The following is a 15,232-nucleotide window of genomic DNA, read 5'->3' as shown; positions in this document are numbered from 1 at the left end:
ACTCAGCTCCTGTGCCCCTCCCCAGGCTCTGCTCCCACCTCAATCAGCTCCAAACCCCGTGACATGATTGCTTTGTGTACAGTAGATGCTCCCCAGGAGTTGCTCTCTTTGTCTCTCTGCTAACTCACAGCGAGGACAGGAATTTAGGGTCATTTTTTACCCATTGTGAGGAGATTTTAATTTTATTTGAGGGCTCCCTGACAGGTTTTATTTTCTACTGTTTCAAAAATACAGACTTTTAATGATTCTAAAGCTTTTCAGATATCAGAACATTCTGTGACCGTGTTCACAGGGGTCTTAGGATGAGGGAAGAGACGAGGATCTGACTCCATGTTTCAGAAGGCTTGATTTATTGTTTTATGATATATATTATATTAAAACTATACTAAGAGAATAGAAGACAGGATTTCATTAGAAGGCTAGCTAAGAATAGAAAAAGAAGGAAAGATGATAAAGGCTTGTGGCTTGGACTCTCTGTCCAAGCCAGCTGACTGTGATTGGCCATTAATTAGAAACAACCAACATGGGGCAATCACAGATCCACCTGTTGCATTCCACAGCAGCAGATAATCAATGTTTACATTTTGTTCCTGAGGCCTCTCAGCTTCTCAGGTGGAAAAATCCTAAAGAAAAGATTTTTCAAAAAAGATGTCTGCGACACCATTCCACCAGGAAGACTCTTTGTAACCAATCCAGGAAAGACGTGGAAATGAAGGAACAAGAAAGAGGAAATCTAGTTTATGATGCCAGGCTTAGACTTTACATCAAAGATGAAAGACTTCTTTAAGTTTATTCTCTCTATCTTAGATATATTTTAGATATATTAGATATATAGGTATAGTTTTAGATATATAGATATAGTTTTAGATATATATTGTTAGATATATTGTCTCTGTCTTATTTAGCTTTAGATTTCTTCTCTCTATCCTAGTTAGATTTAGATTTATTATCTCTGTCTTATTTAGATTTAGATTTATTCTATCTTATTTAGATTTATTATCTCTGTCTTACTTAGATGTAGATTTTTTTATCTCTAAATTCACTGGCAGGAAAGCCTTGAAGCAGGAGGGACCTGGACAAGTTAAAGGACAGCACTGACACAACAAGATTGGCGTGGTAACAAATTTTTTAGAAGAAATAGATTTCTGAATCCTAATATCCTGACACAGTTTGGTTTAAGATGCAAAATATCTACTGAAGAAATCTTGAAGTGAATGAAAAATCTTTGAGGCAGCTGATAAGGAAGGGCTTCAGTAACAGAATAATTCCAGTTGCTCAGAAAGAGCTAATTCTGCTTCTAGATTTTTATTTATTCAAGACTGTGAGTAGCTTTTTTTATTACAGCATTAAAAGAATATGTAAATGTGTAGAACTCAGTTTACAAGCCTGTCACACACATGAGAAGATAATTGGGTTTATTCCTTATACAGGTTTTAGTAGTTGCCAAACAGAGAAGAAACTGCTCTTATCTGTCTGGCCAACAGAGAAAGGAAGGCAGACAGAGAAAAGGCAGACAAGAGAAGGGGGTAAAATTCCAGAACTCCTGCAAGAAAAAGGAAGCTTGACCTTTCCATCCTGTTTGAGTGCAAACCCCCTCAGTATTTGCACACCAAACATTCAGACATGACTTTTATAGCAGCAATTAAAATCTTATCGAACAATCACCAAAGAGTCTCAGAAGTATTTGTCCACCAGACCGATCTCTGAAGGGTATTTTTGCTTTTTTAATGTCTGGTTGACTGGTTGGTTGGTTTTTAAAGTGCTTTCAAGCAAGAGCAGAGTGCAGCACCAGAAGTTTTGTTGAATTTAAAGGGGAAACTTCATTTTTGCTAAAGCTATTTAGGTTCCAGCTTTGGCAGTTGCTTCTTGGAGATTTCTCTATATTTTCCTATTTTTGTCTTGGGAAGTTTGGCCTGAGAAGTTTCACCCCAACAGCCCCAGCTATTCCAGGGCAGGATCAGGATCAGGAGAAGTGAAGCCATGGAGGTTCCTGAGCCCAGGTTCCCTCATTTCCACACTGAGCAGGGCACAAATCCCCAAAATCCCAAAGCAGCTTTTCATCCAGGGAATGATTGCCTGGGATAGAATTTCTCCATTTGAGCAGGAAACTGGGAGCAGCTCATTGTGCTGTGCTAAATGTTTCCTTCACATGCTGCAGCCAGCACTCTGGGAGGAAAGATCTAATAAAATTTAAATAGACAATTTATCTTCCCTCTCTCCTCTCCACTGCAGCAAAGCAAGAACTGGATGTTATTGTGTCTTAACAAGGGCCTCGCTCGTTTATGGGCTGAAGTTAATTAATAGGAGAGAGCAGAATCTGCTCCAGCCTTTGTCACCTTTCATTTGGAGAAATAAAACAGGTGTCCAGAGCTCCTCGTGGTTACAGCCACGTTTCTTCACTAAAATAAAAGCCAGAGATTGATTTGGTAACCTTCCCAGAGATAAGGATCTCTATGGCAGAGGGCAATCAGAGATTGGGCTTTTAAAATGCTTATTCTGGACTGTTGGTGTTTTATTACCACAGCAAAATGCCTGCTGGTATTAAACCAGAAATTACAACACTTAGGGAAAATTTGGGTTTATTCATATAAAGGCACAAATTTATGAATGGCAGTAAAAAACCCCATCAAGTAAAACCTCCAATGTTTTTATTTTTAAATGGGGTATTTACAGTGGGTTGCTCCAATTCAAGAACCTGGAAAACTTTTCCTAATACAAATTTCACAGAAAGGGGAGATGCTTTTGTGAATTGGCATTTTTTTTGAGGAAATCCCAGTTGCAAAATGCTCACCTAGGGCTGCTCTCCAGCTCTGTGCTTAAAATGTGTGTGGGCACACAGGGCTGGCAGCTTTCCTCTGAGCTGCTCAGAACAGCTCAAACCCCATTTCCTTCTTCCTATGGGGTGGAAGGGAATAATGGGAAAATTGTACTTCTGATTTTGAAGCCTTTCCCAGTCTTCAGGATTGTTAAAAATAGATGTAAATATATTACATGGAGTATCAAGGGAAAACCTTGAGAGTATAGGAAGGAAACAGGGTCTAGTTCTTGAAACTTGCTCAGGATGTTGCAACAATTGGGATATTTCAGGTGGCATTTTGGGAGCCCAAAGTGGAGAGGGTCTGATATCAATAAATACTTAATTAAAAAAATAGCAATCACATGCTGCTCTATTGATATGTCAGTCTAATTTAACAGAGCATTCATGAAGCTCTTTACTAACTGGGTTACTAATTTTTAATATAAAGTTCATTGTGACACCTTACCAATCTGTGAGATGTCTCCTGCAGGTTTATAGTAAAATTTTGGAATTTTTTTTTAATGGAATGTTTTTCTAGTATTTTTGGGCAAATTCATGTTTGATTCAAAGCTTAGTGCTTGCTTAAAGAGAAATCTGCCTGTGGAATGCATCCACCCCTAGAGTGGTTTGTGAAACAGGTCAGCAAGTTATTACATGTAATTAGCAGCTATTTACAAATATGGCCCATTCAGAGTTGTGGAATCCCTTAATTAAAAGCAGTTTGTACAAGGGAATATTTAGTACAATACTAGAGATTCCTAGTGAGCCATCAGGGTGTTATTTGTAATAACAAATTACAAATTTCTGGATGTCACCATTAATGGATGACAGTGAGGTCTGTGAGTCTCTTATCTCTTTTGAAAGCCTTTGCAACTTTAAATAGAGCAAAAATTCCTGCAAATTAAAACCTGGCATTTTGTTTATTCTGATAAAATGATGAAATTCATTTAAATGCACACTAAATATGTGCACCTGTTTAATATGCAAACCTTTAAGCTACTGAAAATGAAAATATCGGGAAGTTAAGCAAGGTGGTGTCAGATCTTCTCAGACACAGATTTGCACCCACAAACTTCCATCATTTGAAAGCTCTGCCACTGCAGATTTAAGGGTGGGTTCAGGTACAACCTTTGGTGGATTTGTGCTTTATATACATTTCTTTCTATGTTTTATTTGGGGGAAAAAAACCCAGAACCTTGGGGAAGTGGAGCATCTTTATTTTTCCTTTTGAAGCTCAGAATTAGTAACACCAAGAATTATCTTGTGCTTAAAATTGAGTATTGATTAAAGCCTTTACCACTAGGTTTTTTAGTTAGGTAGAGGGTGAGAATATCTAACTGTACACAAAGTAAACAAGTCCTTATTCTACTCTGTGTATTCCTGGTTCTCAGATGTTCGTGGTAGCAATAGGTAACCCCTGCAAAACAACACAGTTGCAGATTTTCCAAGATAGACACACATTTAATATTCCTTTGTACTTGCTCTTCCCCTCATCCTCATATGGAGCTCATACTCTACCCAAGTGGAAATAATCAGGAACTGCAGGTCCCTGAAACAAATCTCTCCTTTCTTTCAGAAAATATTGTAATTTTTAAGTTTAGGGAGCACTGGGGAAACAACAAACAAACCAAACCAAACCAAACCGCAGCAAAAGAGACCTCCCAGAGTTCCTTTTTCTTGGTTCTGATGAGAATTGTCTTGTCAGAGGTTTTTAGAAGTGAATATTTAAAGCAATCACTTGAAACTTTTTACTACATGAACCCCAGCAGCAGTGGCCTCAAAGGACCCACTTGTGTGGTGAGACAGGAGAAAACACAGAGTCAGGGCTCCCAATTTTATAGCAGCACCAGTCAACCACAAAATGCTCTCAGAGGTATTTGTGTACAAATCTCTGAAGGGGTTTTTTTGCTTATTTTTCTGTCTGGTTGATTGGTTGGTTGGTTTTTAAGAAGCGTCCTCCTGCAGGAGCAGTGCAGAGCACCCTTAAGGCTGGATTTGTGCTCTGCCTCGCTTGGAGGGGCCACAGCCTCCAGAATTGGGGCTTCACTGCTGGTCAAGAGAGCTTTTCCCATTCCCTTTTAATCAAAGAATGGTTCTGAGATGTGCCAGGAACGTGTCCTGGGTAGAACACTCAGCGTTTGCTGGGGTGGCACGAGGGCAGGAACTGTCGTGGACAGGAAATAATGCAGAATTCAGAGTTAAAACTTGAGGTGAAGTCTTGTTTGGATGGAATTTTTTCATGAAGAAAAATGGGAAGTCATTTCTTTAAAAGAAATCATCTATTTTTAATAAATGTTGAGGCAAAGATGGAGGTGTCACCCAGGGCTTTGCTGAGGCCACGAGCATCTGCAGATTGTGTCACACCCACGTGAGGCACTCAGCAAGCTCAGCTCCAGTGGCTCTCACAGCCCATTTCCCAAGGGAGCATCTTAAAGAGTCCATTTAACTGTTTGCAAGCTGTTGTGTATGAAGAGCTTTTATATTTCTTACATATTTAATTTTCTATGAAGGAAATAATTCAGAATTCAGAGTTAACACTGGTTTGGATGGAATTTTTTCATGCAGAAAAATGGGAACTAATTTCTTTTAAAGAAATCATCTATTTTAATAAATGTTGAGGCAAAGATTACTGCTGCAGTATCAATCTACATTCAGATCACAGACCAAACTCAGAGGGCAATTTCTGTACAGGAAGGTTTAACCATCACAGGAGGAAATGGAACAAGCAGAACTTCAGTCAAACCCACAGCTAAAATTATGTTTCTAAAAGCTGCACCATTGAACCAGACACTGGGGTTCCATACTAAAGCCTAGGATTTCCCACTGGCTGTGACCAAGGTTTGACAAAACCCTCCTGGGATATGCAAAAAATCAAAATCAACTCCTGGATCTCCTCCCTGAAGGATAATTAAGCAGATTTAGAGCCTAAATATAAACCCAAGCCCCCAAGTGGAGATGTGCCATGGCAGGGAGGGTTAGATCCTAAAGCACAAACAGGTTCTTTTAAAGGCTTGTGTGAATTATTTAAATCTGATACAAAAATGTCCAACTCCATAATTTTGCAGCAATCCTGCTGTGGAAAAGTGGAAGCCCTGCACAGGGCTCTGCTTTTTGCTCTAAAATACAGTGGAATTCAGCCCTTTTGGAGAGGAGAACCAGGCCTGTGTGGGTGCTTGCTTTCCTTGCTGCCCGTGGTTTGAATTTTGAGCAGGACTTGCAGATTTGCTGCATCTTTATGTGGGAAGAGAGTAGCATGAATAATGTTATGCATCTGTTTCACTCCTTAAAGCAGAAAACTAGAATTTCTAAGTTTTATACATGTTTTTTAACTTTATATTTGAATTTGCTCAACTTCTGCGTCCTAGTCCCCAGAATATACGAGGCACAACATTTACAGGTGGCCCCAATTCAAGCAGCATCTCCTGTGGAGACCTAATGTGATTTTATTCACCTAAAACTGGGAGGATTCACAAAGAAATCCCAATATACTGAAGATGTTTTCTATTTCAAAGCTTTCCATATGCAATAGTCCTTGACCAAGCTCCTTTACCTTTGTACAGTTTAGTCTTGACCTAGAATAGTCTCAGTTACACCTAAGAGTTGGCATCTCTTTGCAAAATTGACCTCTTGTTTACAATTTTATACTAATCACCTTACTGACCTTTCAGTATTGAATTTATTTGCTGTTGCAGTGCCCTACTCTCTACTGTCTGAATATTAAATGTGTTTGTTTTCCCAGAGGGCTAGAGAACATTGGACAAAAGGGTTCAGCAGGAGAGAGTGAAATAAAAAGAGGTTGTGAGTCTTTAACCTTGAGCCTGAAATGAATGTGAACCAAACTCCAGATACTTGGCTTAGATGAAGCCAGGTAAACATTCGAGTATAAGCCCACACACTACCAACCAGAACACAGCTCTTGGTGCTTACCAGGCTTTGCAGATTTTGCCTAGATGGTTGTACTTAGGACTGACATTCTGAATATCACCTTTTTCTTCTGATGGGAAAAAAAATTGTAGTATCTAAAATTCTATCTCTTTTTTGTTTTTGTTTTTTGTTTTTTGGTTTTTTCTTGCCTGATGCAGTATAATAAATCTGACTTTCAAGGTGGGATGAAGCTGAAGAGTTTTTTTCTGTTACAGCTCCAGAGAAGAAAGAAGTGGAAACTTATAGCAATGTCAAAAATGTCCTGAAGTGTTGTCCCCGCAGTCTTTTGTTAAAAGCAGTTCATTTTTTTTCTGTTGTCTCCATTACTGTGAGAAAAGGGAGCTGTATCTCACTTGTTTGTCTTCCCTTGGCATTGTCAGTCTCATAAAGAAACACCATTACATGAACTCTACATAGTTCATACTAAACCAACACTTCCCAGGTTCTATCCATCATGGATGTCCCTGCTTTTCCATGCTTTTACAGCCATAACAACATCCCCAGTTCATCTGCTTTATTTTATCTTCAAAAAAAACCTGGCTGGGCTTTGTTTCAGCAGAGCCCCCAAATATTTTTACACCAGATATTACCTCAAATCTTGAATTTGAGCATGTATTAAAAGAATTTGTTGCTGTTGGGCCATGTATCTCTGGGTAATTAATACTTTTAAATCTGGGAGTTGGATCAGCTATAATAGGTAAATGAAATATTGTAGTATTATGGTAGAGAAATTAAAATGCCACCTTTGTATGCAACAAACCCTCTGCCTTTGTTTCCACTAAGTTTTGTCCCTGAAAGCAATAATTTGATCTGTTGGAGGACAGGCTTTGAAGGAGATTTTGAATTTTTTTGCAATGCAGAAATTCTGTCACTGTATGACGTGTGACATTAAAAAGATAATGTCTTCTTCTGGATGCCAAGCTCAGTATGTAAAATTTTAAGTTGAGGAGGGAGTTTCTTCTAAAGTGAAAAATCAATGGAAAACTAATATACATCTCTGTAGAGAGATTTTAAGTGAAGTTATGGGTTTCTACAGCTCCCTTGTGAGGAAAACTCTTTAGAAATCTAATTTGATTTATTGTCAGCTTGAGGGACTTGCCCAGTTTGGCCCTTCCATTACCATTGCCCTCAGAAGGCGAATTACCTCAGGTGTCAGCAGAGCTGAAGCAGTTCTAAGCTAATATTTCCAGTACTAACCAGTGTGAACAAGTAGAAGCCATTCTAGAAACATCTCAATGTTCTTGCAGGACCCAAACAGTCCAGGCCAGAAATTTTGCCGCACACCTTCACCCAAAGTGAGAGGCTGCAGTTCTATCTTCAGACCATGCAGCTCGAAGTCATTATTGCTCCCCTGCAATGGCTCGTTAATTAATTAATTCAGAGTCACTGCAGAGCCCCAAATCCAGGTCATGGCAAGCACGTTTGCAGAGCTGCCTGTCAAACACAGCTGGAATGTGCAGTTTGCCCTGCATTGACTAGGGGCTGGGATTAAACCCAAATGAGATGCCAAATGTTGGTATTAAAGCAATACAGATGCTTTTCCCCACTGTGGGACATGGAGCTCAAAAATTGACATCAGTTCCTGCCCTGCTAAATCTTGCAGACTTAAATACAATTTGTGTGCTGAAGAAAAGCTTTCCTTTCTTTGGATTCTGCTGGATCTGTTCAGGGTAGTATCAAACCCTTTTATTTAAGTAAAAATTTACCTTCACCATAAAGATCCAGCTGGCAAATAGAACCCAAGTCTATGCCATAAGAAGTGGCTGTTCCCAAGATAACAGAATTATCTTATTGATTGATAAGCTCTAGCATCCAGCTGCAGCTGAAGAGGTGACTGGTATTTGTGTTTAGAGAGCAGAAATAATGGGGAGGTTTGCAGAAATGTCACCTCATCAGCCCATACTATAAAGTACCCACGGTACAAAAAGTTTCCTGATTTAAACTAGGGCAATATGGGAATGTGGTTTTAAGGCTGCCTCAACAGTCATACCATTTTTAAAAATCATTTAGACGAATTACTCTGCACTTTAAAAGACAAGCTGGGAGGGCACAGATAGTGAAGGGATTTGTCACCTTTTCTGGCTTCAGCAAGGCAGATGAATCCCTCACCCCACTCTGTTGATGCTGCAGAGCCCTCACACAGCTCAGATTCAGCTCTCATGAACCCCTGGTTTTCAATTCCAGGAGCTCTCTTAGGTACACTGCGTGATTGCAGTGGGTGAAACTGATTTGAAATTTATTTGTTGATAATTTTTTTTGGTGCAAGACAATCTTCCCTCTTGCACCTCTGCCAACCTAACATGTTCTCACACCCCAAGGTCTGGCTGAGCCATTCTGTGCCCCTCCAATCCTCTTACCTGGGGCATAAACAGTCACATGAACGACTTTTTGTACTGTGCCCTGCTGTTACCAAATGTGGCTGTGAAGGGAAAGTATTTGGGCTGACCCAATGATCTGAACATGGCAGGACTTCAGCTGTTAAGATTTTAAAAGGTGCTGAATATCCAAATTTAGAGAGCATAAACAAGGACTGAGATCAAACAGGAAAAAACACCAAAACCAAACCAAGTCAGCCTCCTCCTCAAATGTGCTGAAATTCTGTACAGCTTGGCCAGCTCCAAGCATGGGATCAGCTGGACCCCACAGCTGGACCCCTGTGGCCCTGTGCCATTACTGAAGTGCAGTCTGCCAAGGCAAAGAGGAATTAAAGCTTTCCAAAGCAGTGGTGTATCAGGCCAACCAACAATGTGCAGCATATTTACATGTAAAAAGATCCACATGCCAACCACCAAACCATCTCAAACATGCGTGGAGAAGCTTTCACAGTACCTGCTTGCACCTTTTCTGCCTCTGCCTGTGTTTTAGTCTCCCCCCTGAGAAATGCTCAAGGTTTGCTCATGGACTACATGGAAGTAGAGGGATAGAACTCATACTTAGTCATGAAACATTTGCCAACAGATCACGTTTTGCCATTCTGTTTTTTCCTCTCTGCCCCTCCACCCCCTTCCAAAGAGTTCTGTTTTTTTCAGCAGTAACCCAGCACAACCCTTCACTTCTTTTGAGAACTGGTAGGTCCCTGGGACTAGAGAGCATCCCTCCCTTTGCCCACCCACAGAGGACGTAGCATCCCCACTCCTCACTCTGCTCCTCCCATTTCCTACTGGGAAAACGGTGGGCACCATCCCTGAGAATCGCTGGGCTGAGTCTTGAGTTGATTTTCACCTCTGTTCTTCCTGCCAGGTGGTTTCTGGCATTAGGTGGCCCCTGGCCCAGGTCACTGACCTGCTTTAAAGACTGCATAAATGGCATAAATCGTGGCTTTCAGCATTTAACTGCACGACTGAGACACCAAATCCAAACAGCTCGCTGTTAACAATGGGACTCAATTCAACCCAACAACCAATCCATCATTTTATTACATGTTCTTCTATTTATTAACAAGCTGAATGGCTAGAACAGTGGGTCTATACTCGAGTGTTTACCTCACATCTGCATGAAGGACAAATAAAAGTTGGTTCAACGATACTATGTTCACATTATCCAGGCTTCCAAGTGTAGTTGTTGTGTGCAAGTTATCTCTGTTCATGTGGTAACTGTGATTTTTATTTTTTTTTTCCCCCTGTGGTAGCATGATTGCGCTTAGTACTTTGTCTGCTTGGCTTTTTGTGCTCTTGGCTGCATCCATTTAGATTTTGCTTTAAAACATTGATATTCTAGTTTTTACACTTGGCTCCTGTGTGTGTCTCATACGTACCCATCCAACCGTGTCCGTGTTCCGTGCTTTTCTGTTTGTGAAGTGTGATATGTTATGTGTAATGGTTTTTTTAACAACAATACAAAAGAGACTTTTTAATTTTAAAAAAGCCTTTCTACTTACTCACTGCAAAAACAAAAAAACAAACTATCAACATGCATGGTTTGACATTTGCATTACAATTAACATGGCTTGTCTTTTACTAGGGATGTACCACACGAGTGGACCTTGGCTTTCTTTAACCACTCCTCCCCATCAGTTCTTTGATGGCTTTAAACCTTGGTTTATTTTAATATTGCAGTTGGTACAGACATTCAAAATGCACATAACTGAGCCACTCGTTTATGCATATAACATCCAGAGACTTTGGACTCCAGCTGCCTGCACTGCCCTAACCATGTGCTACATTTTTCACCAAGTGTTCTCTGCCCTGCTGTGCCCTGGGGAGGTGCCCTCTGACAGCCCTTTCCTTTTCTCCCCCCAGATCCGCGTCGTGAAGGCATTCCGTAGCTCTCTCTATGAAGGTTTAGAAAAACCAGAATCTAGAACCTCTATTCACAACTTTATGACTCATCCTGAATTTAGGATAGAAGATTCCCAGCCCCACATCCCACTCATTGATGACACAGACCTAGAAGAAGACCCTGCTCTCAAGAAAAACTCGAGTCCACCGTCCTCGCTGAACAAGAACAACAGTGCTATCGACAGTGGAATCAATCTTACAACTGATACAAGTAAATCAGCTACCTCTTCTAGTCCAGGAAGCCCAATACATAGCCTGGAGACATCACTTTAGCTGAAAAGGTCACTGCAAAAAGGAAACAAAAAAAAAAGAAATAGAAAAAGTTAAAGTAAAATAAAATAAGAAACCCCACAGCAACCGAGATATATAAATATATATATTAAAAACATTGCTGGCTGAAAAGCTGTTTGAACTCTTATTCACTCTGAGACAAGTGAATGAATTGTTGATCACAATGGTTTTGGGGAAAGAATGAATGGCTGATTTACATACCCCCCGTTCCCTTTCAGAAAAACAAAAACAAAAAAAAATCCTCCTGCATGAATGTACTGTACACTGCTGGCCCTTCTTTCTCTCTTTTTGTTTGTTTTTATTTCCTTTTTGTTTTGGTTTTTTTTTGTTGTTTTTTTCCTCCTTAAGCAGGAACTGCAGAGGACTTCTTTCTGAGGCTATTTATCCAATTCACTGGTCTGTGAGTTTTTGAAATGCTTGTGTGGCATGGACTCAATTGTATAGATTAATTTAAATAACTTTTTTGAAGTTGCAAAGCTTAACTTGCACAGTAGATTTGCACCAGTTGGACAGAGGAACTTAAACATTTATGAGACTATATATAGAGATATATACATATAAGTATATAGATAATTAATTATATATATGTATATATCTATCTATATATATATAGTTATATATATATAAAGTTTCTTTGTTGGCATGTTGCCTTGTTTCTGCTCAAATTGCTCTGACTATTTTAACTTATTTATGTCCTAAAAAAGAATGTAATTTGTTTACAAACCTGTAGATAATATCCTTAACTATTTGTAGGGTTAAGAAAGCACTTCCTGCCGAAGTAGTATAAAAATGGCTCAGCTCAGCTCATGAAAATGTCTGTACTCTCGCACCCTGGATATTTTATTACAACCGTGCTCTGATTTCTGCCTGATTTCCTTTTTGGGTTTTTATTTTGGTCTTTTTTTTTTTTTTTGTTAATAATGTAGATACTGCTAGTAAATAACAAAAGAAGCCAAAATATTACACATTGGATGTAGCATTGTGATCCTATATACAGGGAGGTAAACCAGGCTTCCTTTGTTTCAAATAAAAATCAAAATGATCAGGTTCTCTCCTTTTTTTTTTTCCTTCCTTCCCTCTGATGATCTGCTTGAACTCCTTTTGGTGCAACATACAATAATGGAGGCTATTTCATTCTTCAGACATACAGCAATGGCTTCGGAAACTATTTTTAGAGAGACATTAAATGAGTTTATAATTTAAAATAAGTTATATTTGGTTTGTCTATATGGAGATAAAAGAAATGTTAAAATCTTGTGATATACTGTGTTAATCCTTTTCAATTAGTACTTTAGGCATTTATTTCCTTATTATTTGCAAAGTATGGGCTGTTGGCATTTTGGATGAAAATCACTGTAGGTTGTTGCTTTGATTTTTTTTTAAAAGAAAAATATAATTTCTGCACTATTAGGACTGAACAAATCTTTATTAATTGTGTATTGAGATGTGGTTTGTGTGATTTTTTTAATCAAGCTTGTGTTCCTGCAGTAACACAGTAATAACATTATTTTACCTTCAGCTTTCTCCCAAGAAAGCTGCTTTGAAAACCTGCAGTATGGAAGGCGAAAAACATTTTTCAAGATGGTAACAGCCCTAGAAACGTAAAAAATTATGAGCTTATACAATTGCTATGTCAACCACTTGAATGCTAAGCACTTTGTGGATCACAGATTTTTCATAACTAATTTTTGTATTTAATATAAAGTTTGCTTGGAGACTTTTCAGCATATGATTTTTTCCATAACTGTACAGTGCAAAAAGACATTTGGAATTCCACAATCGATTATGCCAGGCGTGTTGGAACGAAACACCCTCCAACCATCTCGATCCGTTGAGTTGTTAAGGTGTTTTTTTCTGGTTGGCTCCATACAGTGGTGCATCTCTGCAGTCGCAGCAGCTTAACCAAGCCAGAACTCTCCAAACCAAGCTTAGACTCATGGCCAAACTGCAGACTGATGTTTTCAGGGTGCATCAGGACCCTCAGCCAGGTAAAGCTCTGAGCAGCTTCCCTTGCCAGCTGCGGGACTCTGGGCTGGGAGCTCTGCTGGCTGTGCCTCGTGGCCAGCCCCAGGGGCAGGCAGGGTGCCCAGGGCAGCGGTGGCACCTGGCAGGAGCCCCAGCCGTGCCCCAGCCCAGGCAGGAAGGTGCTCTGTAATGGGGACTCCACCACCCATGGGCTCCCTGGGGCCAGAAGACAAAAGTGGTATCTGTATTTACAGGGAAGCCTCTAGCTTTGGACTTGAACATCTACAGAAGCTATTAATACTGGAACAGTTTCTTTTCAGCATCTTAACACACTGACTGTTTGCCTTTTTGTTTTCCAACACTCTTCATGTTTTTTCTCGGTTCTTTTTTTTTTTTTTTTGAATTATTTTTGGAATTTTTTCCTGTAGGAGTACCCCTCCCTAAGGTACCATTCGCAGACTTGAAAACTGTTATAAGAAAATGAACACTGCATTCTGTGTATATATAGTAAAACATATATAAACTGAGATGCATAGAAAACTTGGGCTTTTGTGAGCAGAGACTGTGCTTTATGTATATGATAAATGATAGACTTTTTTTTTTTTAAAGCAGAATAGCTATGACCTTTCAACTACAAGTCGTGCATCACAATTCCTTTCTTTTATTGCTTGACCTCTCTGTGATGGGAACAATGGATCAAAAACCAAAATGATCAGTTTGTTAAAATTCCCTGCAATATATAAATGCTCGCTCTCTACGTACTGTACTTAGCAGCATGAGATTTGTGGACAACAATACAGTGGTACATTGGCAATCCATCCCACTAGGGGTTATTAATATATGTTCATTCATCTGTTTTTATGAATTTTTTTATCTAGACAATAATTGTAAATAAAGAACTTACTCTGTCTGTTCATTTAATACTATGCAAAAGGTTATGCTTTCTATTGTTATTCTTATTCCTACAGTGTGATGCTGGAATGTTTGTGGTTTCAAAAAAAAAACAAACAAAAAAGACAAAAGTAAGTAAAATATGTGATGTAAATTATTTTATAGTTTGAAACAAAATTATAAAGATTTACTCTTGCTGCTTTCTGTCTAATAGATCTCTCTTGGCAGGAGCACAAGTGGAAAATTTAAAGAAATAAATTCACAAAGCAGCATGAACAATAATGGTCTGAATGTAACAGCTTTCTTTATTCTCACCTGAACTCCCGAGGCGCAGCTCTGGATTCCTGCTGGGATGTTTGGATGGATGCAAATCTGGACTGGCAGAGAGGACCCTGCTCCCCAGGCACACTTTGCTTTCCTTGTCCCAGGGGCTGAGCAGCCCCCAGGGTTTCATTCCTGCCTGGGCTGGGAAGCCTGGAGGTGGGAATGCTCCTGGGAGTGCTCAGGAAAGCCAAACCATGAAGCGAATTTGCTTAGGGAACAACAATCTTAATCCTGGCCCTAAGAACAGCCGCTCTCTAAGGCTGTCATTGATGTCTTTTCTGTCATTCATGACAGCTCTGCACTTACACTGATTTTTTCCAGCTCTTTCTCCCTCTGTCAGAGTGAGAAAAATGAACTTTGAATTTTTAGAATTGGGGAGTGCATCAGGACTCTCAGCCAGGAGAATCAGAATTGGGGAGTTCAGTGCGGGACTCCTCCTGCCACTGAAGACCTGGGGAAAAAGGAGGGAATTCTCACTCCAGTGCTCAGGCCCTGAGCCCAAAGTTCCTTCCCTTTTCTTTTTCCAGCTTAGATTGGTGCAGTTGTGCTCATAAAATATTGTTGCAATAGGAGTTAGCCAAGCAGGCCAGGTATGAGGTGAGTGGCTGTCAGATAATCTCATTTGTAAAGGTAAAATGCTTCAGATTACAGGTTTTCTTTTCCTGTCTTTTCACCTAGATTTCAAACTTTTTATTCACCAATTCTCTGTCAGAAGTTATACTTGATAGGGGCCAAAATGAAATAGTGCTACACTGTGAGGAAA

General features: G+C 39.6%; 1 protein-coding gene across 1 annotated transcript in view; it reads left to right on the top strand.

Moving 5' to 3' along the window:
- Window positions 1-14,427, top strand: part of ATP2B2 (ATPase plasma membrane Ca2+ transporting 2) — a 386,601-nt gene extending 372,174 nt beyond the window's left edge. Inside the window, 1 exon segment of the mRNA XM_030956513.1 lies at window positions 10,960-14,427. Coding sequence (XP_030812373.1) covers window positions 10,960-11,271 — 312 coding nt within the window. The 3' untranslated portion in view covers window positions 11,272-14,427.
- Window positions 14,428-15,232: the final 805 nt, after the last annotated feature.

This window comes from Camarhynchus parvulus, chromosome 12 (assembly GCF_901933205.1).
Source record: "Camarhynchus parvulus chromosome 12, STF_HiC, whole genome shotgun sequence".
NCBI lineage: Eukaryota > Metazoa > Chordata > Aves > Passeriformes > Thraupidae > Camarhynchus > Camarhynchus parvulus.
This window is presented reverse-complemented; position numbering and strand designations above follow the sequence as displayed.